Source organism: Sceloporus occidentalis, unplaced genomic scaffold (genome assembly GCF_023333645.1).
Source record: "Sceloporus occidentalis isolate IW3139 unplaced genomic scaffold, rSceOcc1.0.p SCAF_19, whole genome shotgun sequence".
NCBI classification, from domain to species: Eukaryota; Metazoa; Chordata; class Lepidosauria; order Squamata; family Phrynosomatidae; genus Sceloporus; species Sceloporus occidentalis.
The window spans coordinates 10,144,168-10,168,933 of record NW_028316999.1 but is presented as its reverse complement, the minus strand read 5'-3'; the positions used below and the strand labels follow the sequence as shown (position 1 = coordinate 10,168,933).

The 24,766-nt window shown below is 40.5% G+C and overlaps 1 protein-coding gene across 5 annotated transcripts in view; it reads right to left on the bottom strand.

Moving 5' to 3' along the window:
- LOC149302383 (potassium voltage-gated channel subfamily KQT member 5-like) overlaps positions 1 to 24,766 on the bottom strand; it is a 274,371-nt gene that overhangs the window by 47,814 nt on the left and 201,791 nt on the right. For all 5 annotated transcript variants that reach the window (XM_089482467.1, XM_089482463.1, XM_089482466.1 and 2 more), the window contains exons 6-7: positions 11,610 to 11,720; positions 9,659 to 9,754 (exon numbers count right to left, since the gene is read on the bottom strand). In XM_089482467.1, coding sequence (XP_089338593.1) covers positions 9,659 to 9,754; positions 11,610 to 11,720 — 207 coding nt within the window. The remainder of the gene's footprint in view (positions 1 to 9,658; positions 9,755 to 11,609; positions 11,721 to 24,766) is intronic.

The following is a 24,766-nucleotide window of genomic DNA, read 5'->3' as shown; positions in this document are numbered from 1 at the left end:
ATAGCAGAACTATGCTTGTTCAACAAAGATGTGCAGACACAGCATTATGTGTCTGTGCTGTATATATTGCATGCTTATTTTATAGAAGTACTACTTCTTATAGACGTGCGCATTATGTTCTTTTCTTTGTACTAGGAATTGCTCTGTCTGTGCCAAATACCATTGCTTGTGAACCTGATATTAATTTGGCATTATCCAAAATAACAGACAGATGTGGATACAACATTTACTTTTAGGTGTCCTCATCTACCCACACACTATATGAACAAAATTATTGGGACACACATCTTAATTATTGAATTCAGGTGTTTCTATCAGACTTAGCCACGCAGTCTGCATTTACAAACATTCGTGAAAAAATGGGTCGTTCTGAGAAGCTCAGTAAATTCAAGTGTGACACTGTGATAGGATGCCACATAGGATGCAGTAAGTATATAACAATACAGAGAAAGTGATCCTCTGCCCCTTGGATATATAGGAAGGAAGGAAGGAAGAAACAATAGCATGTCATTAGAAAATATTACTGTGTACCGGTGCTGGATCTAAGTGCAATTTTATTTGTAAGTGCATTTGTAATAAATTGTTTACTTATATTGTTATACTATACAGTGCTATTATTTCTTTATTCCTTCCTTTCTATGTATCCGAGTTTGAGCTTTGAGGAGGCCCTAGGAGTAGAAGATCGCTTTCCCTGTATTGTTATATACATATTGTTGGGGATTGGAGGAGTCCTTGCCGAGTTTGGCTTTATAAGGGGAGTATTTTTCCTTAGCTTCCTTGCATTTTTATGTCTGATTTATAGTATATCGCCTTTGCAATAAGTCAGTTTCATCCCTGCTACATATTCCACAGTTAATTGTTAGGGGTATTATTGGAAAGGGGAAGCGTTTAGGAACAGCAGCAACATAGCCACAAACCGGAATACCATGTAAATAACAGAGCGGGGTCACTGAGTGCTGAGGAGTTTGGTGTGTAAAAGTCACTAAAGCTCTGCTGATTCCATAGCTGAAGAGTTCCAAACTTCCACTGGCATTAATATCAGGACAAAAAACTGTGTTGTGGGAGCTTCATGGAATGGGTTTCCATTGCCAAGCAACTGCATGCAAGCCTCACATCACCAAGTTCAATGGCAAGCGCCACTGGACTCTACAGAACCCATGTTCTGTGGAGTGATGAATCGCGCTTCTCTGGCAGTCTGATGGGCGAGTTTGGGTTTGGCGAATGCCAGGAGAACGTTACCTGTCTGACTGCATTGTGCCAACTGTAAAGTTTTTCAGTGTTTTAGCCCCTTACTTCCAGTGAAGGAAAATCTTATTGTTTCAGCATAGCAAGACATTTTGGACAATGCTATGTTTCCAACATTGTGGGAACACTTTGGAGAAGGCCCATAAAGACATGGTTGGATGAGTTTGGTGTGAAAGAACTTAACTGGCCTTCACAGACCCTGACCTCAACCCCATCAAACACCTTTGGGATGAACTGAAACAGAGATTGTAAACCAGGTCTTCTTGGACAAGATTAGTGCCTGATCTCACAAATGCTCTACTGGATGAATTAGCAAAAATTCCCAAAGAAGCACTCCAAAACTTGGCAGAAAGCCTTCCCAAAAGAGTCGAAGCTGTTTTAGTTGCAAAGGGGGGACCAACAACATATTAATGTCTATATGTTTGGAATGAGATGTTCTAATAATCCCTTCTGGTGTAATAAACCTAGGAGTGAGGAACCACGTGGATTGTAAAAGTGTGGCACATGGTTTGTGATCCTTGAATTTAAGTTTATTCTTTATTTATTATATTATGTTATTATGTAAGTAATGAAAAAATAGGTAGTTTAGTCTAGGTCTATACAGGATAATTAACAGAGCTTGCTAAGACTCCTAGAATTGGTTGATGGCCTGTCGTCTTCCCGAATCCAACATGTTACAGTTCAGTATACTTAATAAACCCATGTAGGTTTGTTTACAGCCAATAGGCATATTAAAAGTTACATGGTCAATAACAGCCATTGTAAACAGTAATAATTTCTCACAGCCTGTTGCCTCTTCCATTTGGTGAAAACTAATTGTCTCCTATAGCAGTAGCAGAAGAAGTGAGATGGTAGCCTAAGTGGTTTATAAAGTAATTCAATATGTAGCTTTTGTCCACTTGCCACTGTACTCACAGTGCTAAAATTGTAAAATAGTGAAATCAAATCTCAGAGTGAGTTAGCTATGTACATTTAATAATGTGAAATTATTCCTACTTCTGGTTTGAAGTTCATAATCACATAACTTGGCATACATAGAAGGTAAAACCTTGGGTATGTCCTTTTTAACCAGTCCCAGATTAAGAAATTGCTGCTGCATAAAACCCCTGTATTATGGTACATACAATTATTTACATCGTAGTAAACATAGTTATGGTGCATAAGGAATTAAGAGTAGATGGGGTCCAGACTACAAAACATAAACACTCTCAAATAAAAATCAAATAAAACTAGAAGAATGAACCATTAAACCAGTGTAATAGTTCCATGACTTGAACTTTGGAATGTGGGAGATAATTCAGACAACATGGTGCATAACCTTTTATGTATCCCACATAATTCATATATAAATAAATGGAGTGAGACATGAATGCTGTGCATTAACATATTATCAATGTAAGATTGTGGAACATGAACCCAGTAGTGCACTTTATTAATCCTGGAATGAGGTTTACAGTCGCAGGATTAAGGCTCCTAAATCCTCACACATAAACTCTGTTGCAGATTAATCCTTTGTGATACAGAAACTTCGAAATGTGGGACAAACCTCCTACAAAAGCCTAAAGACCAACCTAGTCCTTAATTTGACGTATTGTTTCCTTCACTTCTCTGAAGCTGTGCCTAGTTGTTTTAGGTTTGTGACCAACAGGATTTGTTGTACACTTGTCATAATAAATAAATGACTTATATTTAAAACAAATATATTGCACATAATATTACACAACTAAGGCAATATAACAAGGATATAAATTACTCTTTAACTGATAGTCTCAGCAAAGCTTTCTTGGCCAAGAAGCTGTTGCTGACCGTGGAACCCTGACATAGCTCTAGCTTGCAAAATTTGAGCCTCTTTCCCCCCTCTTACTCTCTGCCATTTTTTTTGTCCCAAGTCTGGCTATACAATATTGGCTCTATACCCCACCTCGACCAAAAGGGATTAAAGTTTTTTCATTTCTAATGCACTACTCCATGGACTACTCCATTGCCCAACACAATAGCACCAATCATTCCTCAACCTGCTTGGTTTTAAAATGTTATGTGGACCTTCCCATGTACGCAATCATTTTCAGATATGCTCATAAAGTAAGAAAAGCAGAAGAGAATATACAGTGTAACATGGTTGTCAGGACTGACGGGAAAAAAGCAATACAAAGTTATTTTTAAGACAGAAGAAATATATAACAGCAGAAAAAAGTTACATTTAAATAATTACGAGGTGTCATTTTATTGCATTTGAAAACAAGGTGAAAAGAGAAACCTGGTGATTAACTTTGTTATAACATTGTAATAGAAGAACTTGAACAAGCAGTAACAGAACTTAGTTCACATCTTGACAGCCATACACAAGTGCACATTTGTCATTCATATTTGTAAAACAAAAATAACTGAAAAAGCAGACCAGTTGAGAAGAATAGCAAATATTTCACATAGAAATCTGAATTGTGTACTAGTGTTTAAGTTTGAAGGACCTAGGAAAAGAACAGGGTTTTATGTTAATCAATATTACAGTACATATTATGCTGGATTTGTCCGGGTCCAAAGAAAAGAATAGAATGATAATTAAAAATGTAAGTAGGAAATTAATTAACACGAGTTGAGTAACAAAATCAATATATATATTTTTTTATATAACCAACTTTTTTTTTTAAGAATACTTGGTGTCATTTCTGAAAATTATATATATATATGAAAAGTATATTATATATATATATAATCTTTACTCTATACAGCATATGCTTCAGGAAGCAAATGTTAGAAAACAAATGTTGTCTGTACCATGTGTGTAATGTTTTGTGGTGGGACAACATTCTGAGTAGTAGATGTTGATGTTTCTGTACTTGGCTCTGTCCATGGTACTGACAAACATAATTGGTCATTCAAGAAAAAACTGCATGACAGTGGAATTGTAGTGCATGCATTTCTTTAAATTCAATACAAGGCAAAGGACAATTTCAATTAGCATTACCCTTCTTATTTTTGGTTACTAGTATTGATTATAAGTAAAGAGTCGATAACCAACCTTTAATCTCTTCATTATATTATAATGGGTATCTGATATGATTTCTATAATAGTTAATTATTGTTATTTTTGGAGAGTTATTCCTTGTGCAGTTAATAATGACTGTTTCTGTAGAATTTTGTTACCTACATTCACAGCAAGGGCAGTTTAGTGTGGGGGGTGTCAAAAAGTCTTATCCTTCCTGGCAAATTATACAAATCTGAAAATAGTTTCCTATTTTGTTTCCTTTCATTGAGGCTAATAATAGAAAAAAGGTGAGGTGTATATATATATATATTTATATAGACATATTAAACTGTTTTGCCTACCCTATATTTTTTAAATATATTTAATAGTAATAAGGCTTTCCTATCTGTTTAAAACCAAATTCACAAGCTACCCAACCTATGTCAGAAGTATGTGGGTCAACTCGCAATTAAAACCCTGTAAGGGTGGAGACAGAATACTTAATACAAACATGCAACAAATAACTATACATTAAACTTGAATGGAGGTCTCGGAATGAGGGGCGCTAATTGTAATAGGTGCTTAAGATATGAGGGTGACAGGGCCAGCCTCTGAGAAAATGGCAAACATGAAGTTTCCAAATTAAACTTGTGCATAGAACACGTGCCCAAGCATTCCAGAATATGGTATTAATGGCTATTCATATGCCTTATGCATAGTGTGGGTATTAATTGCCCTTTCATGAACATGAGGATAAGATGCTCCTAGGCAACTTTTTATTAGACTTTAAGTTCCATTTACATTCTATCATTTAGCAGGCCCATAATGAATTCACCGGTTCATTGTTGATAAGCACGTGAGTATATACAGGAATAGTGATTTACCAATAAACTGGTGGTAGTTCGTTATTAAGTGATTTATCATTTATGAATTTGTAGATTATGGTTTAGTGTTTTTCAGTATTTTACCAGTACCAGGTGAATGTATTTTACCAGGTTTATTTTGGCATAGGACATTTTATTTTTAAATCAAAGTAGGGAATAAAGTTGGAGGGTTTTTTAAAAATTAAAATTAACGCCTCAGTAATGTTGGGAATTTGGTTAATACTTATTGTAGCCCGTACATGAAGCTTTAACACCTTTTTAGCATTACCAGCGATCCAAGTTCTTTCTAACAAAGGGTTGGCTGGCAGGAGAAGAGTTGACCTTTGGTAAGCAGCTCTGACTGAAAGAGTTTGGGACACTACCTAACGTTTGATTCTGTTTACTTGCAATATCACATATAGAGTTGACAGCTTTTATTGGGCCAACATAGACAAAATGTAAATTTACATAAACGTTTGGGACCTCAGAGGTCGCTTATGCAACTTTACATTTTCTCCTATGCTGGTCCAACAAAAGGTATCAATTTCAACTAAATACTCAATTTTTCCGGGGGCTTTAACTAGTTATACCTTTTTGTATTACAACAATCAAGTATCTAGCCCAGATTTTATGCAGCATTTATATGAAGCTAGTCTATGATATTCCAACATGTTTCCTTTCTGTAACTATGTTTTGTACAGGACTGGATAGTGGTGAGCATGTTGTGTTTTGGGCTACCTAATTATTGGGCTATTTGCCTGAACTTACCACCCCAGGTTGCCAGCACTCTCTTGGTTTTAAATTAAAAGGCTGGAGAACTTAAATTTCAAAATTAGGCTGACCCTAGTTTTATGTTTGGTTTTAAAGAAAGAGTACACTGAGTGTTACTAAGGTGTGTACCCCAACACAGAAACCTACAAAAGAGAACTTTAAATATACAAAACACTGCAATGAATCAATAGATGTGCAATGAGCTATTGCATTGCATGTAAAATAACATAATTATTCTAACATTAGGTAACATAACAATTTGCTTCCATTCATTATTCAGGTCTTTGCAAAGCTGCTATCTATGTTAAACAATGTTTTGCATTTACTACTTTTGTAAGAGGCGGCACAAAACGCTTTCCCACATCTTTAGTCCAAATATATGACTTTTTTCTGGTTTACCTTACATCATTATTTTGCAAGAATCAATGCTTACAGAGCCCAACAGGAGGCTGTACACCACTGTTTAGATTTAACAGCAGAGGTTAATGGCCATAGTGTCTTTGTAATATTGTTCAAAGGACAGAGGCTTTTAAATTAGTGACAATCTCAGATAACTAGGGTAACATAAGCAAATAGGATGTAGACATCAAGGGCTATATGTATATTCAGTGACAAATGGTAAACACGATCCGATAAGTAGAAATATTTCCCTGGAAGCTATGTTGATTAGGATAATTGTATTGCTTTCCGGGGAAATTACTCTTTTTATTTAACCATCAATTTATTATTAAAGCACAATCATCTTCCTAAAAAAAAAAAAAATTCGGCATTGAGGTACACACCATAAAGGCAAGAATGGCTAAATCACTGTCCAATAAGGTAAGTGTGCACTGTGTACACTGTGCATACTGATCTTTGCTGATTCTACCAGTTTGTATTAATATAGGGAATTTGGGATTCATGATGATGATGATTTTTGGTCTTAAACAGGAATTGTTGCACATAGTGTGCCTGGATATTAATGCAAACATATGGGCCAGTGTCTGGACGGTTCTCTCTATACTTCCTGGAAGCCATCTTGAATGATGTTGGAATGAATCTGACAATACATGATCTGTCACCAATGTCACTTAATGGTGAATTTGCACATAAAAACACAATAATCTCCCAAAGTTTCCAGCGGGTAATACTGAAAGGAATTTGTTAGAGGCATTATCATTGTAAAACAGCGTGTCAGATTTTTATGTGCAGTATGTATATACATTGGGGCTATCTGTAAAACGTCATTAATTGAAAAGGGGTCTTATCACTATGGCAGCCAAGGGAATTTCTTACTGACTAAACAAATGAATTGGTTGCTATAGTGATAAGACACATAATCACTTATACATATCACCCAATGTTTAAATGTAATTTGACTGTATTAAAATACTATTTAAGCTAACATGGTATTATTGTCTTATCATAAATACTAGTATGGATATCCATTAGGAGCTTTATCAAAAACATGGCAGTGGCCAAATAGATACCTTTATGCTGATGAAAAAAAAGTAATGAATGAACTTTGCTATTACATATATTTATTGCCATATGCATATTACTTTAAAATACTTGTGATTGTATTTTCAATATTTTTTGCGTTGACAAGAACAGTAAAAAAAAAAAGAGGCTGGAATACACCTTTTCCCAGGGGATCAATTATTTTGCTTGGAAACACACAAATGTTGGGAATGTAAAATAAGGTAACTGATTCTTGCAAAAATAATTTGCATTTCGGAGAAAACCGGTTATAGCAGTGTTAGCACTTCAGTGTAAGGAGTTTTTTTTTATTATTATTTGATTATTGATGGATCTGATATCATGATTTAAAATAGTCTTTTATATTTACATGGTCTACCAATAACAAATGGGTTCATTTATAAATCACTAGCTTGGGTCAGTTCTTCCTTTACATTATGTGGATAACATTCCACCTTATAACTATGTACAAGTAAATTCCTGTAAAGGTTAGAAGAATCTAACTTTCAAAGAGATTGGTGCAGAAAAGCAGATTTACGTAATTAAGTAGAAAAGGTGAATCTAGCAAGAATTCTGAATACATGTTAATGGTGGAACTAATAAATTATCACAGACAAACTAGATCCATAAATGGTTTCTCAGCAAAAGAATGTTAAAGATCTTTTAATCAATCACTGTGATCTGTATATAAATGCTCTACAAAACTATGTGACAGACAACGGGTGACTTGTATCACATTGCATAATTCACAACATAATATTTGAATGGTATTCTGCCCACAACATTAAATGGATAAGCACTAACCTTAACTAAAATGTAGGTGTTCTGAATTCTTTTAGAGCATTCGGCAAGGCTGAGTTTGATATTGTGTTAAAGAATGATTAAAGGCACATCAAAACCTTGTGAACTTTTTGTCTTCTTGATTGCTCACAAGAGAAAGAAGGAACACAGTTGTGTAATATCTCACCAACAAAAACTTTATTATATGGAGAAAATACCGCTTACAAACATACAGGGCAAACTTGGTCCCCTGGCGATCTCACATAACAGTAAATAATAATTTCTTTGGAACAAGAAAATTATGCATTAAAACAAACATAATACATTGTAATCCAAAAATACAATGTTGGAGATCATTTTCATGTTCATGTTTAATTATTGTATAATTATCAATTGCAGCCCAAATATAATGTGTCTTTCATTAAATATTCACCAAATCTATCAAAATATGATCAGTCTCACATATGTATGATGTGGAAGAGACTACATATGTCAACAAAAAATTATCTGTGTATTCTGATAAATTTGATGTTAAAGGGTTAATGGCACAAATTTTTGGATGACCAAAATTTTTGTGAATCTAAGGCAAAAAAGGATATTTGGGCCAAATTACAGATAAAACACATGAAGGAAAAGTGAAGATTTTTTTATATCTATTGGATGCGGAGAGACTGCCATTTACTACTTTTGTTGATAAGTCCATAATCACTGCTATGTCTGTAAGTGGTATTTTATTAATATAATAAAGATTTTTGGGTGTTATCACCCCATTGTTTTCCTTTCTTTCTTTTGGGCAAACAAGAAGACCATAGAACCCTGAGGATTTGATGCACCTTTATTCACACTTAATGTGATGTAGCTATGCGCTGTACAACATCACTTTGTTCTTGACCTTGTATCATATTTGGTATTGCCTTTTGCCTTTTCCATGCAGCTTCACCTCAATGCAGTGCAATGCTTATTTTTTTATTTTTTTTTTTTTTTACGCACCTCAAAACCTTATACACTATTTATACACTCAATGTCTTTATATAATATTTTTGACTTTCACAGACACTGTTCTATGCGATGTTGCAAATCTATTGATATATGTGTCTCAATAGTAATTTTACTGCAAAACATTTAATCCTTTGAGTTCTTGGAAGTACCAGGTTATAGGGCAGGTTGTGAGGTACAAAGTGTAGTACCAAGAAGTGTCCATGTGTGGAAGACTGAAGATATACTGTATAAACATGTAAGACTGTTGTGTAATGTACAGGACCAGGCCATGGACTTACCTAGCTAGCTTTAACTGGTCAGAAAATGTATAACCTGGAGTCTCAACCAAGTCAATGTGGATATGGGTTTAAATAGTGTCAGGTTGTCATGTTGTACTATTTGGCAATCTGCATGCCATTAGTAAAACTCCTACATTAGTTTACAAACAATAAAAACACAAACACAGGCTTTACAGTGCCAATACAAACATTAAAGTCAGACGTCACATAAACCGTGCTACATGTTACAACAGTGATCCTCCGTTGTATGTGCTCTAGTTGCTAAATTGCTTGGATAAAAGTCATTCCTCAAATCTTACCTGAATTAAACTAGCAGCAGGATTTCTTCTTTTTTCAAAATGCTTCTGTCGATGTTGCTCCTGGACTTTCAGAGCAAATCCTGAGCCCAGAATGCCCTGTAATATAATTCATGCAATTGTCTATATTCAAAAGTTCTCAGTGCAATTAATTAATTCATACTGTTTCTTTCAGCTCTTATCTTGTGATACAAAGGTCTTATCCTCATGTCCATTCGTTTCAGGTTAATTATAACAATAACTGGGATGGGTTTTTGTATCATTAGCGAAGGCAAATTATTTTCTTTCCATTTAATTTTACTTTATGTTATTTAATTCAGTATAATAGGAGACCATGTTAAGGGATGAAATATATGTAAGTAATAAATGACTAAGGTGTCTTACATATGTCCAATCTCTCTTTAATACATGTTCATGAACATTTTAAGATAATGAATGAAAAGCTAGAGTAATATGTTTAAACCAGTGACATATCCCGGCCTAGGCCAAACGGGGCGGCAGTTCCCTGGTACAAAACTGGGGTGTGGGGACAGGGAGATCGCCCTCTCCTGACACTTTGATTATGCACACTGCTTACCCAATTATAATAAAAAGCATGTTTATATAATGATCATACAAAAGTTTCCTAACAAAGCAGGGACTTGATGTTAAAAGTGTATTTTATACATGTAAGTTTAAGATAATATTACAATTCAAATATACAGTGAAATCATGTACCAAGCACATATTAGTCATTAAGTTCACGTGTTTGATGCCAATGAAGAATGCAATGTATCTTTCAACCACTTGGGGCTGATGCTGCATTAAGGATACATAAACATTCTACTACCAACTTATTGTTATATATAAATCTACTACCAACTTATTGTTTTGGAAGGTCTGGTCCCTTTTCTTGGGCTGCAAATGAGGACCGAAGGCTTTGATGATCATCAATAATTGAGAAAAAAATTATTTCCCTTAGCACTTAGCCCTCTCTATCCCAAGAGAGAAAACCTCCATACTTTTCTAAATGTTCTTTACTTTAACCCCTCCATCTTGCAAGACCTAGCAAGATGGTGGTAAGAGTGGGAGACTCTGTGCCTCCCAAAACTTAATTTTATATTTTAACTCCTCTTAGTTCCAATAGGAATGGGGCATGGGGTAACACAAGTGGGCTCAAGGTCCACCAATGAAAATAATTTTACTACCACTCAACTGCATATTGGATAAGGGGACCCTAATTCTTGGTTAATTAAGGGTCTGGGGGACCAGAATTTATTTCACATTTGTTTTTAAATTAAGATCCTTTTTTATTCAAACATGAGAACCCATTTGAAGACTAAGGTAAAGCCTGCTCAGTTAGTTTAACTGTTAAATAACCAACAACTAACTAAACAATATTGTAGTGAATAGTGAATATATCCATTTGTATAAATAAAAAAAATTACACATACATCGAAATACAATTTGGTATTGACTGATTCACCTCAGATTAACTCGTAATGTACTTTGGCCAGATTTGTATTTTAATTGGTCTCCCATCAAGATCAAAGAATATTAGTGTAGTTTTAAACTTGTGTCTTGTCTTTTGAAGCAGGCATTGATCTAAATGGGAATATGCAGTAATGCATTCCTCCAGCGGACAGAGATTAATATACAAGCTACAAATCACAGTCTACAATCTAAAAAGAGGAAATTTGCATTTTCATTATTTGTAATAAAACAGGGACACTTAAATAAATAGAACGTATAAATAATGAAAAGGTGTAGGTGATATTTGTTCATATAAATATACCACACAAGTAATTCCACCATGCTTCCTGGTCATTATGTCCCATTCTGCTATTAACCCTATATGGAACACATAATGTAACAGTTCTTGTGTAATATAAAAGTATAAGAAACAAAATTAAATTTCTATACCTGACATATATTGTCTTGAGTTTTGTATTGGATTAGTATACTTAGTACTCACTGCAGGTAGAGCAAAGAAAGAGATTCCAAGTAGAGCAAACCCTGCTGATAACAATCTTCCAAGCCATGAACGAGGTGTCTTGTCTCCGTAACCAATGGTGGTTAATGTGATCTAAAAATGTACAAACCAGTGTAAGAAAAAAGACTTTCTATTGGGTATTAAGAATTACATATTACATAAATCTCATCTTCATATGGCATACTTTACTCAAAATATAACATTAATGTTCTGTAAAGTATTATTTTATCTAACCAACTTTACCTACAATCATCTTGACCAATGCAATAATACTGTATCATTTGACTGCTAAATTGTTTAACAATGAATCTTACTTGAAACATATGATCTTAGAAATGACAGGACTCGGAGACAGAAAATACTTTCCACGTTAAGGGATTCAGGAAACCACATTATAAAAGGAATTGTTTACTTAGCTTGACTTTATATGCGCCAAGGAAATCAGCACGGCCCTGACAGTGGAACTTCCTATTGCTTAGATTATACTTAGAAACATAACATAGAAACATAGAATTTGAAGGCAGATGAGAACCATTCAGGACCATTTAGTCTGCCCATTTTCCCTGCTGTAATGACTCAGACCTTAATCAGTCCTTTTTCTTGTCTTAGATTCGGGATAGCTTTATGCCTGCCCCATGCACGTTTAAATTCCCTCATTGTTTTAGCCTATATCACTTCTGATGGGAGGCTGTTATATTTATCTACCACCCTTGGTAAAGTAAAACTTTCTTACCCTCTAGTTTTAGATTTTTACTTTTTGTCCTAACATTTCTCCTCCTTTGAAATAAGCTCCCCTCTTGTACTTTGTTAAAAATCTTTTGCATCTCCCCTCTCTTTTTTCCTCTAAGCTATACATATTCAGCTCCAATTTTAGAAGCCATCCTCTGAACTCTCTCCAATATGTTAATATTCCTGTGGAAATGATGTCTCCAGAACTGTACACAATACTCTAGATAAGGTCTGATGAGAGATCTGTAAAGTGGCAGAACTCTCTCTTTCTGCTAATAATGCCTCTATCCATACAACCAATCACCCTGCTTGATTTTTTCTGAAGCTTTATTGCATGGGGAAATACATCTTCATGGGTATATGATAAAACTTTACAAGCACATTTAAGGTTAATACAGAGATCTTTTTGGAGGTCTCTTTATAAATTGTACTGGCAGACAACACGTGGAATTCCTTAAGATTGGAAGAAAGGAGCCATCATCAACTAATAGGAGTTTGTGGAATGGGTGAACTTGACAGACTATACATCTTTTTTTTCAACCTAAATAGCTATGTAAAGATGTATTGCCTGCTTACCATTAAGTCCTTAGAAAAATTACTCCAAAGACCCTTTTATCTCTTGACAGAACAGTACCCCAATGCTATATTCTGCATTGGGATTTTTCAATTTATCAACATTTAACTAAAACTGACACACTCTTGACCTTTCTTCTAATTTATTTAGCTTGTTCCACCAGGAATATATTTCCCTATTGCAGACCGTTGTATAATGTGCAAAAAGACAAAAATATGGGTGCCAATAGGCCTGGGCTGGCCATCTGGCCGCCCATAGATATGAGCATAAAAACGTAGCGGCCACTTATTTAGTGCAGTAACCAAGTGTTTTCTATCCCATTTTTTTCACTTTTTTTCTCTGTGGTAGAGCTGTTTCTGTTGTGTGCAAGTAACATGAATTGATACATGTATACAAACGTATGGAAGGCTCATAATATATGCCTATCATCTACATGATGCACACTTTTCTTTCTCTCTCTCTCTCTCTCTCTTTCTTTTCGACCTTTTGTAATTTCTCCCTCTCTCTTTCTTCTTCTCTCTTCCCTTTTACATCTACTCTTTTTACTTCTTCCTCTTTTGTCTCTCCCCCCTTTTTACTACTTCTTTCTCATTTATTCTTTTTCTCACTCCCCCTCTCTTTCTTTTCACTTGCTTTTTTCTCTTTTTCTTCTATATTGCTCTTCTTTGTTTTGACCCCCTCGACAGCCGCCCCTCTCCCAACCCACATACAACATTATACAGCAGCTCCTCCATCATCCCTACCTGTATACAACACTATCAGACAGCTCCATCTACTCCTTACACACAACATACCGTATTTGCTCGATTATAAGACGAGGTTTTTTTCAGAGCAAATGCTCTGAAAAATACCCCTCGTCTTATAATTGGAGTCGTCTTATAATCAGACCTCAACTAGGTCTGACTATGAGATGACTAAGATCCAGATCCCCCGCAGTTGCAGGGGACCTGGATCCTCCTGTCCCCCCCCCCCCGCCCCACTTACCGGTGCTTCTGAGTCCCCGGTGTGTAGCCGGGGCAGCGTGTAGATGTCTACGTGATTCGCGTAAACAACTTACGCTGCAGCTGGAAGGAGGTGTGGCTAGCAGCAGGGGTTGTCTGCGTCCATCGTAGACCTTCCCCGGCTGTCAGAGATCAGAGTTTCCCGCACCGGTGCAGGGAATTCTCTCTGAAAGTCGGGGAAGGTCTGCGCGATGGACGCAGACAACCCCTGCTGCTAGCCACACCTCCTTCCAGCTGCAGCGTAAGTTGTTTACGCGAATCGCGTAGACATCTACACGCTGCCCCGGTGTTATGGTCTAGCTGCTTTTCTGCTGCATTGCTGGAGGCTTACAGCCTGGCTGGGTTGCCATGGCTACACTCCTGTCACTCCTGTGACTCAGCCCATTGTCCAGCCCACAGCCAACCCCTTTTGGCTATTTAAGCAGCTAAACTTCACTTCCTCCTGGCCCTTGTGTTGTTTCCGGCTGCAAGTGCTATTGCTGTGTTCCTGAATTCCTGTGTATGACCTGGCTTTCTCTGACGTCCATCCCAGCTCCTGATTCCTGGCTTGTTCCTGACTTCGCTGATCTCTGTATTCCTGACCCCGGCTTGTCTGAGTACCCGTCTTGGTTCCTGACCCCGGCTTGTCTTTTGGTATATGCTTTTGGATCACGATTTGGCTTTGTTCACTATTGTCATTACAATAAAGGTGATTGCATTTTACGTTTTGTGTCCGTCTGGTTCCTGGTCCCTAACATTACACAAGGGCCATGAACCCAGAAGGGGCAGGCAATCCACCAAATGTTTTTACCAGGCTGGACCAGGTAGACCAGCGCATGGACCAATTTGCGCTAGCTCTCCAGACCTTGTTGCTCCGTACTGCACATCTGGTTCTGCCAGCTCAGGTCCCCACGGCACAGGCTGCCTCTACACCTGCTGCTGCTTCCGCTCCGTCTGCCACTGGTGATTTTAATACTGCCAGAGGCTTGACAGGGTCTGCCCCGCTTCCCGAACGTTATGGGGGCAACCCTAATTTGTGCAGAGGTTTCCTGAACCAGGTCAGTATCTATCTGGAGATGGTACCTCAGGCCTTTCCGTCTGACAGGAGTAAGGTGGGCTTCGCTAACTATTATAGGAAATTCATTCGGAATTTTTCCTCTATTGTTAAGCCTCTTACAGACATGACCAAAAAAGATGGCAATGCCTCTCTTTGGTCCCCAGGGGCCATCAAAGCTTTTGAGTCATTGAAGGCCGCTTTTGCCGCAGCTCCTGTTTTGGTACACCCGAAACCCGAACTTCCATTCATACTTGAGGTCGATGCGTCTGAGACAGGGGTAGGCGCCCTCCTGTCTCAACGTCCTACTCCTGAGAGCCAGTTGCACCCATGTGGGTACTTCTCCAAGAAGCTAGGTGCTGCGGAATGCAACTATGAAATTGGTGACCGTGAGTTGCTTGCGATAATACTGGCTCTCAAAGAATGGAGGCATTTGCTTGAGGGAACTTCCGTACCAATCCTAATTCTCACAGATCATAAAAATCTCACCTACCTGTCCGAGGCTAAACGCTTAACTCCGAGGCAGGCCCGTTGGGCATTATTTTTATCCCGTTTTAATTATGTGGTCTCGTACCTGCCGGGGACCAAAAATGTCCGGGCCGATGCTCTCTCTAGACAGTTCTCGAAAGCTAAAGAGGAGTGTCCTCCTAGTCCGATTATTCCCCCAGACCGAGTACTGGCTACCATACGTACCAGCATAACATCTCCCCTCGGGGACAGAATAAGGGCCGCTCAGGTAGATGCACCTGCTGAAACCCCCTCAGGGCGATGTTTTGTACCTGTCAACCTGCGTACCAAGTTACTTTCCACCTATCATAATCCTAAATCAGCAGGTCATCCCGGGAGGAACCAACTTCTCTGGTCGGTTTCCCGTCTCTTCTGGTGGCCAGGAATTAACAAAGATATTGTTGCCTTCGTAGCAGCCTGTCCTGTCTGCGCGCAGACTAAATCACCCCGTCACCTTCCAGTGGGCCTTCTCCAACCCATACCTATTGGTGAGAGGCCATGGTCTCACCTTGCCATGGATTTCATAGTCGATCTTCCGCTGTCTAACGGTAACACAGTTATCCTCATGGTTGTTGACCGGTTTTCTAAAATGATACACTGCATCCCATTCAAAAAGCTCCCTTCCGCTAAGGAGTTGGCTACAGTTTTTATCATGGAGATCTATCGGCTACATGGGGTTCCCAAAGTCATACTTTCTGACCGGGGTAGCCAGTTTGTCTCGAGATTTTGGAAGGCCTTCTGTGCGCAACTGGGTATCCAACTCTCCTTCTCCTCGGCCTACCACCCACAATCTAATGGGGCTGCGGAAAGGGCCAATCAGGGCTTGGAGCAATTCCTGCGGTGCTACATCTCGGACCACCAAAATAACTGGTCGGATCTGCTACCCTGGGCGGAATTTGCTCATAATAGTGCTGTTTCGGCCTCTACCCGGTTCTCCCCTTTCATGGTGAATTATGGGTATCAGCCCTCCATGATTCCTGATAATTTCACTTCCCAGGGGATTCCGGCACTGGAGGATCATCTCCAGCAGATCCGTTCCACATGGGTGCAGGTTCAGGAGGCACTTCAACGCTCACAACAGTGTCAGGAGCTCCAGGCTAATCGTAAACGCCTACCCGCGCCTTCCTATCAGGTCGGGGAGAGGGTCTGGTTATCCTCCAGAAATCTCCACCTCCGGGTGCCCTCCCAGAAACTGGCTCCCCGGTATGTGGGGCCCTTCCGTATCCTGCGACGGGTAAACCCTGTGGCCTATGCCCTGGATCTTCCTTCTAACATGCACATCCACAATGTGTTCCATGTCTCACTGTTGAAACCTCTGGTCTGTAATCGTTTTACTACAGTCACTCCTCGCCCCCGTTCGGTGACTGTAGACAATCATGAGGAGTTCGAGCTCCGCTCCATAGTCGACTCTCGTTGGTTCCATGGGAGGCTCCAGTATTTGGTCCATTGGAAGGGGTACGGTCCCGAGGAGAGATCTTGGGTTCCAGCCTCAGATGTCCATGCTCCCGCTCTCCTTCGTGCCTTTCACTCGCGTTTTCCCCTCAAACCCGGCCCTGCTCCGCGGGGAGGGGGTCGTTGAGGAGGAGGTACTGTTATGGTCTAGCTGCTTTTCTGCTGCATTGCTGGAGGCTTACAGCCTGGCTGGGTTGCCATGGCTACACTCCTGTCACTCCTGTGACTCAGCCCATTGTCCAGCCCACAGCCAACCCCTTTTGGCTATTTAAGCAGCTAAACTTCACTTCCTCCTGGCCCTTGTGTTGTTTCCGGCTGCAAGTGCTATTGCTGTGTTCCTGAATTCCTGTGTATGACCTGGCTTTCTCTGACGTCCATCCCAGCTCCTGATTCCTGGCTTGTTCCTGACTTCGCTGATCTCTGTATTCCTGACCCCGGCTTGTCTGAGTACCCGTCTTGGTTCCTGACCCCGGCTTGTCTTTTGGTATATGCTTTTGGATCACGATTTGGCTTTGTTCACTATTGTCATTACAATAAAGGTGATTGCATTTTACGTTTTGTGTCCGTCTGGTTCCTGGTCCCTAACACCCGGCTACACACCGGGGACTCAGAAGCACCGGTAAGTTTGGAGGAGGGAGGGGGAGGGAGTGTTAAATGGGGGGCATAAGGCATTTCTGGAGGCAGAGTGTGCTATGAAATGCCTTTTAACCCCCTTAATGCCACTCTGCCTCCAGAAATGCCTTTTTAACTCTCTATACGCCACTCTGTGTCACAATGTTCTTGTGTGAGGAACCCAGTATGCAGCAAGGCACAGAAGTATCAAGAATCGTCAAACAAGCCAGGTCAGGAGTGGAGAAGGCAGAGAAGTCAAGAACAGGCACAGGTCAGCAACGGAGATGGTTATCATACAAGCCGGGTAGGAGTAGAGAAGGCAGCGAAGTCAAGAACAGGCACAGGTCAGCAACGGAGAAGCAATCAGGTAAGTATAACTTCAGAACGAACTACTCAGCAGGAACAATAACCGAGCACTGAATGGAAGTCAGTGCTCGGCTTTTGAATCTGCCGCTCAGACCAGGCTCCGCCCCCAGCGGACGACGCAACGTTAGTTACGTTGCGTCGTCTCCAGGGAGGCAAGCTACAAGAGAGGGGGCGTGGTTCGCCCCCGTACGTACCGCCCATCTCTAGCGATGGGGATACCCTGAAGGACCTGCCCCGGGTGCTTGTTGGCTGCTGGCACCTCGAAGCAAGGTCCCGGAGCTGCGGGAGAGGTAAGTTTCGAGTACCCGCTAGCCGCGGGTACTCGGGGGAATCGCTACGTTGCGGTCCGTGACGCGGACCGTGACAGGCCCCCCCCCTAAGGAGAGACCTCCGGGCTCTCAGGGGACCAGGATTTAAAGGATGAAGTGAGTGGAACTCATGAACCAACTCATCTGCATGAACCTCTTCAGCATTCTCCCAGGAGTTCTCGTTGATCTCATATCCTTTCCATTGGATGAGATACTGAAGACGACCCCGAAATCTCCTAGAATCCAGAATTTGTTCGACTTCGTATTCTTCAGCATCATCAATAGAAATAGGAGCCGGAGGATCAGGATGTCGACCCGGAAAAGGATTGGTGTTCCAAGGCTTCAGGAGGGAAACATGAAAAACGGGGTGTATTCGCATTGAACCAGGTAGTTGTAATTCCACAGCAGCAGATGAGAGGACTCGAATAATAGTATATGGACCAATAAATTTAGGTCCCAATTTCTTAGTAGGACAGGATAGTTTCAGATGAGTAGTTGACAGCCACACCTTGTCCCCAGGTTTGTATACAGGAGCAGGAGAACGATGGGTATCAGCGAACCTTTTATATCTTTGTTGAGCCTTGGTAAGTGTGCTGTGCAAGGATTTGTGGATGGCAATCATCCTTGTGACTTGTTCAGTGACAGAAGGAACTGAGCTGGTTATCGGAGAACCTGGTAGCATGGATGGATGGATACCATAATTTGAAAAGAAGGGTGATTTCTGTGTTGAAGAATGTATGTGGTTATTAAATGCAAATTCTGCGAGCGGAAGAAATTGGTACCAGTCATCTTGTAAATGCGAAGTAAAACATCGTAGGTATTGCTCAAGGGTTTGATTTGTGCGCTCCGTCTGTCCATTGCTCTGGGGATGAAAGGCTGTGGAGAGGGAGCGATGTATGTGAAGCTCATCACAAAAGGCTTTCCAGAATCTGGATGTAAATTGAGTCCCTCTGTCTGACACGATATGTTCTGGTAGTCCATGCAATCGGAAGATCTCTTTTACAAACAACACCGATGTTTCGTCTGCTGTAGGTAAGTGTTTGGTAGGGATGAAATGAGCCATCTTCGTCAATCTATCAACTACGACCATAAGCGTGGTGTGTTGTTTTGATGCTGGTAAGTCTGTTATAAAATCCACGGATATATCTGTCCATGGTCTTACGGGAACAGGCAGGGGACACAGGAGGCCGGCAGGTTTAATATGTGAGTTCTTTGCTCTGGCACATATAGTACAAGAGATTATGAACTGTCGTACATCCTCTTGAAGTGTAGGCCACCAGAACTGTCTACGTATAAGATCCGTAGTTTGAGTGATACCTCCATGTCCAGCTGCAGGAGAGTCATGAAATTGTTGTAGAACCTGCAGGCGTACCCCAGGAGGAACATAGAGCAACCCATTGTGGTAGTAGAACTCACCATCAGGATGCAGCTGTGTAAGTTCAGAGGGATCTATGTTCGCACCATGTTGACGGATGAGATCCCACAATGATTGTGTGATAGTCATAAAATGACCTGCTTGCAATACAGTGTCTTCCACTTGTGGATGTGCCGTAGGTACTTCAAACATGCGTGAGAGAGAGTCAGCTTTGGTGTTCTTGGAACCGGGTCTGTAAGTTATATGAAGCTGGAATCGAGAGAAAAATAAAGACCATCTGGCCAGTCGGGCTTGAAGTCTCTTGGCAGTTCTGAAATATTCCATATTTTTATGGTCAGTGTAGACCGTTATGGGGTGAAGTGCTCCTTCCAATAAATGTCTCCACTCTTCTAAGGCCATTTTCATGACCAGCATCTCTTTTTCTCCCACACCATAATTTCTCTCAGCAGGGTTCAGAGTTCTGGAAAAAAAGGCAAGTGGGTGAAGTTGATTGTCGGTGTCATCCCTTTGGGACAGGATAGCCCCCACAGCAGAATCAGAGGCGTCCACCTCCAGTACATAGGGCCTTTGTGGCACAGGAAGAATCAATATTGGTGCTGTGGTGAACCGTTCTTTGAGGAAGTCAAATGCTCTCTGAGCAGCTTCCGTCCAACAAAACTTCTTTTTAATGGATGTGAGAGATGTAATGGGTTGAATGACCTTTGAAAAGTTCCTAATAAACTTCCGATAGAAGTTAGCAAATCCTACGAATCTTTGCACACCTTTTTTATCTGTGGGAGGTGGCCATTGTAGAATAGTAGCTATTTTCTTAGGATCCATCATGACTTTAGTAGGTGTTAAAATAAAGCCCAGAAATTCCACCGATTGCGTCTCAAACACACATTTCTCTGGCTTGGCATATAATCCATTTACTCTTAGTCGCATCAATACTTTAGACACATGTTCTCTATGTGTTTGCAAGGAGGAGGAGTATATCAGGATATCATCTAAGTATATCACCACGAATAGATCCAACATGTCTCTGAAAATGTCATTCATAAAGTGTTGAAAAGTGGCGGGTGCATTACATAGGCCGTATGGCATCACCATATACTCGAAGTGTCCATATCGTGATCTGAATGCTGTCTTCCACTCATGACCTTTTTTGATACGAACCAGGTTGTATGCTCCTCTTAAATCAATCTTCGTAAATACTGATGCTGAGCTAACACGTTCCATCAACTCCTGTATTAAGGGTAAGGGGTATCTGTTCTTTACAGTTACATTGTTCAGTTCTCTGTAATCCACGCAAGGTCTTAATCCACCGTCTTTTTTAGATACAAAGAATATGCCTGCTCCAGCAGGAGATGTGGAGGGTCGTATAAACCCTTTGGCAAGATTCTCATCTATATATTCCTTGAGGGTGATGAGTTCTGGTTCAGACATAGGATAAATTCTACCGAATGGAATGGGTGCACCTGGAAATAGTTCTATGGGACAATCATATTCCCTGTGCGGTGGAAGGCAGTTTGCTCCCTTCTTTTCGAATACATCGGAGAATTCGCGGTAATGAGATGGAATCTTGGGGACGGGTAGAGAACTGTAGTCGTGAGCCACATTGATAGACAGAGAGGAGTTGCGATAAACAGAATCTTTATTAGCACAGAAGCGAACAGAGCCCTTCTCCCAGTTGACAACAGGATTATTGATTCTTAACCAGGGGAGTCCCAGTATGACATGGAAAACTGGAGAAGGAACCACATCAAACACTATATCCTCACTATGATCAGGAGAAATATACATGCGTAATGGTATAGTCTCTTGGGTGATAGGACCTGTCTTCAGAGGGCTTCCGTCTACTAGTTGAATGGATATCGGGGTGGTTTTCTTCCGGGTGGTGATTCCAAGACGTTGAATGAGCTTGGAATCCAGTATATTGCTGCTGGCCCCTGAATCAATCATGGCTGCCAAAGTGAGGGTTCTTTCTTTCCACTGTAAGGATATGGAAAGAGACAGATGGTTTGAGAAATGTGGAGGTCTTTTGCTGATATAGGGAGAGAATAAGGGTTTGAGCTTACCCTTTGCAGAACGCGCTTTAGTTCTGCATTCGTCGACGTAATGGCCCTTGCCGCCGCAGTAAAGGCACAGATCAAGAGTTGTACGACGTTCTCTTTCCGCTGTGGATAGAGGACCTTTGATGAGGCCCAATTGCATGGGTTCTTCAGGAGGTTCTTTAGAACTTGTCTTTATGGGAGGTCGCAGGGTAGGCCATGAAGAAGAAGGAGTCGTAAGCCGTTCCGCCTTTCTTTCCCGTAGTCTCCTATCAATCTGAATGGAGAGTCTGGCAAATTCATCGAGGGAATTAGGAATGCTGGTGCGAGCCAATTCGTCTCTGATGTTATCAGATAACCCCAACCGGAATTGATCATGTAACGCTGATTCATTCCATGAAGTTTCCATGGAAACACGTCGGAATTCCGCTATATATTCTTCTACTGGTCTTTTTCCCTGTTTGAGAGCTCTCAATGTACTGGTAGCAGAGGTGGTCCTAAAAGGGTCTTCATATAGTGCATCCATGGCTTGGCGGAAAGAAGCCCATGTCTCCAATATAGGACTGTTGCTATGCAGTAGATGGTGGGCCCAGAGCTGGGGTTCCTCTGCCAACAAAGCAATGACCGTGTGTATTTTAATATAGTCTGAAGTATACGTTCTTGGTTTCAAATTAAACATTATTTGGCATGATGTCATGAACGTAGTGTATTTCTTGCGGTCACCAGCAAATTTCTCAGGCATAGGTATAGGTGGTTCAGGGGCAGATGCTCCCTGGAAACCCAAATTTTCTTGACTCATAGAGGGAGCCTGAAACGGATCTCCTGGAATATTAGGATTGGACTGCAGGTGGTGCATCTGTTGTCTGAGTTGATTTTGTCCTGTCTGGATATCTTGCAGAGACTGAGTAAATGTACTCATCTGCTGGGTAAGTGCTGCAACAGCTTCAGCCAATCCTGCGGGTTCCATAATGGCTCGGTTATTCTGTCACAATGTTCTTGTGTGAGGAACCCAGTATGCAGCAAGGCACAGACAAGCCAGGTCAGGAGTGGAGAAGGCAGAGAAGTCAAGAACAGGCACAGGTCAGCAACGGAGATGGTTATCATACAAGCCGGGTAGGAGTAGAGAAGGCAGCGAAGTCAAGAACAGGCACAGGTCAGCAACGGAGAAGCAATCAGGTAAGTATAACTTCAGAACGAACTACTCAGCAGGAACAATAACCGAGCACTGAATGGAAGTCAGTGCTCGGCTTTTGAATCTGCCGCTCAGACCAGGCTCCGCCCCCAGCGGACGACGCAACGTTAGTTACGTTGCGTCGTCTCCAGGGAGGCAAGCTACAAGAGAGGGGGCGTGGTTCGCCCCCGTACGTACCGCCCATCTCTAGCGATGGGGATACCCTGAAGGACCTGCCCTGGGTGCTTGTTGGCTGCTGGCACCTCGAAGCAAGGTCCCGGAGCTGCGGGAGAGGTAAGTTTCGAGTACCCGCTAGCCGCGGGTACTCGGGGGAATCGCTACGTTGCGGTCCGTGACGCGGACCGTGACACTCTGCCTCCTGAAATGCCTCAAACCTCCCTATATGCCACTCTGAGTGGCAGAGTGGCATATAGGGGTATAAAGCATTTCTGGAGGCAGAGTGGCAAATAGAGAATCAAAAGGCATAACTTGGGGCACAGTGGCATATAGGGTTAAAAGGCATATCATGGGGCACAGTGGCATTTAGAGGGTTAAAAGGCATATCATGGGGCACAGTGGCATATAGGGGGTATAAGGCACTTCTGGGGCAGATGTGCATAACTGGGGGGGCAGGTTGGAAAATAGAAGGAAATAAAACCAAAATATTTTTCTCAATCATAGCTTTTATTAAAAAAAATTGTTTACATGAATTAACATTTACTGGTAAAACTTTTTTCCTATAGGGTCGTCTTATATTCAGGCTTTTTCTTTTATTCCTAAATTAATATTCAGATTTGGGGGGTCGTCTTATAATCGAGCAAATATGGTAATCAGACCAACGCCTTCCACTACACACAACAGTATCAGTAGCCCAACTTATCACTGGGCACAACATGGTCTGACAGCCCCTCCTTCCATAGACAACACACTTAGTGGGTCTTGGTATAAATTCACTGTCTCCCTAAACAGGATATATAGTGAAGGTTAATATGTACTATATACTGTACATATAAATTATAACAATGCATTTTTGAACCTATAGCATAATTTTGCATTTTATAATATTTTGCTTATTTGCCTGTGCGTGCTTGAATGCATTTTTGGTGGGGTGCACCAGAGGCCATTGGTGAACACTTTCCAAAACATCATCTATCAGGTGTTTATTTGTGTTAATAGTACAATGATACCAGTGTCCATCTCAAGGTTTGTGGAAGTTATTGATGTCTTTGGGCACTTACTAAACTTTCCATCACAAAACCTGGGGATGAGGGTACATGGGAAAGGCTAATGAACTTCCAATTTATTTTCGATTAAATGTCAGTCCATCTACTAACACAATAAAAGACTTCTACTTTAATTTAACAAGTGATCTTGGACTTGACACCTGTAATTGGTCTAATATTTAGGAACATTTTTGTGAGTTTTGTCCATGGATGTTGTTATCATATAGTCATGCAACAGAAAATACTGTGCATTTGGTTTAAGAAGTGAAAGCAGATTTGCAAGCTGCTATTTTCTTTGTCGTGCTACAGTCAAAAATTTTGTTTTTGCTTCATAAATAGACACAGCGTCATTGCAGAGATTTATGTAGTTGTGGGGATAATTTATAATGGATGATTTATTATGGAAAATCAGTTCAGATATTTTTCTAAAGAAATGTGAGATGTGTAATCGCTCTCATGAACAAATGCCAATTATAGCGGCTTTCGTAAAGGAAAAAACAAACAAAAAACTCAAAATCAATGAAGATAAGTAGCAACCCAATTAACAGTAACAGACTTTTAAAATCCCAGACATTGTATACTTTGGCAAAACAATCAAAATGGCTAGATGGTCCATTAAGACAAACCACTCTGTATTTCATTCTTTTTACAGCTGGTCCTGTTGGTACATATAAAACAACAATATGGGGTCAGGTCCAAGACATAACATTGTAGTTGCAGAAATTGATTCTCAGTAATGAATGTTCGGTCAGTGGTCA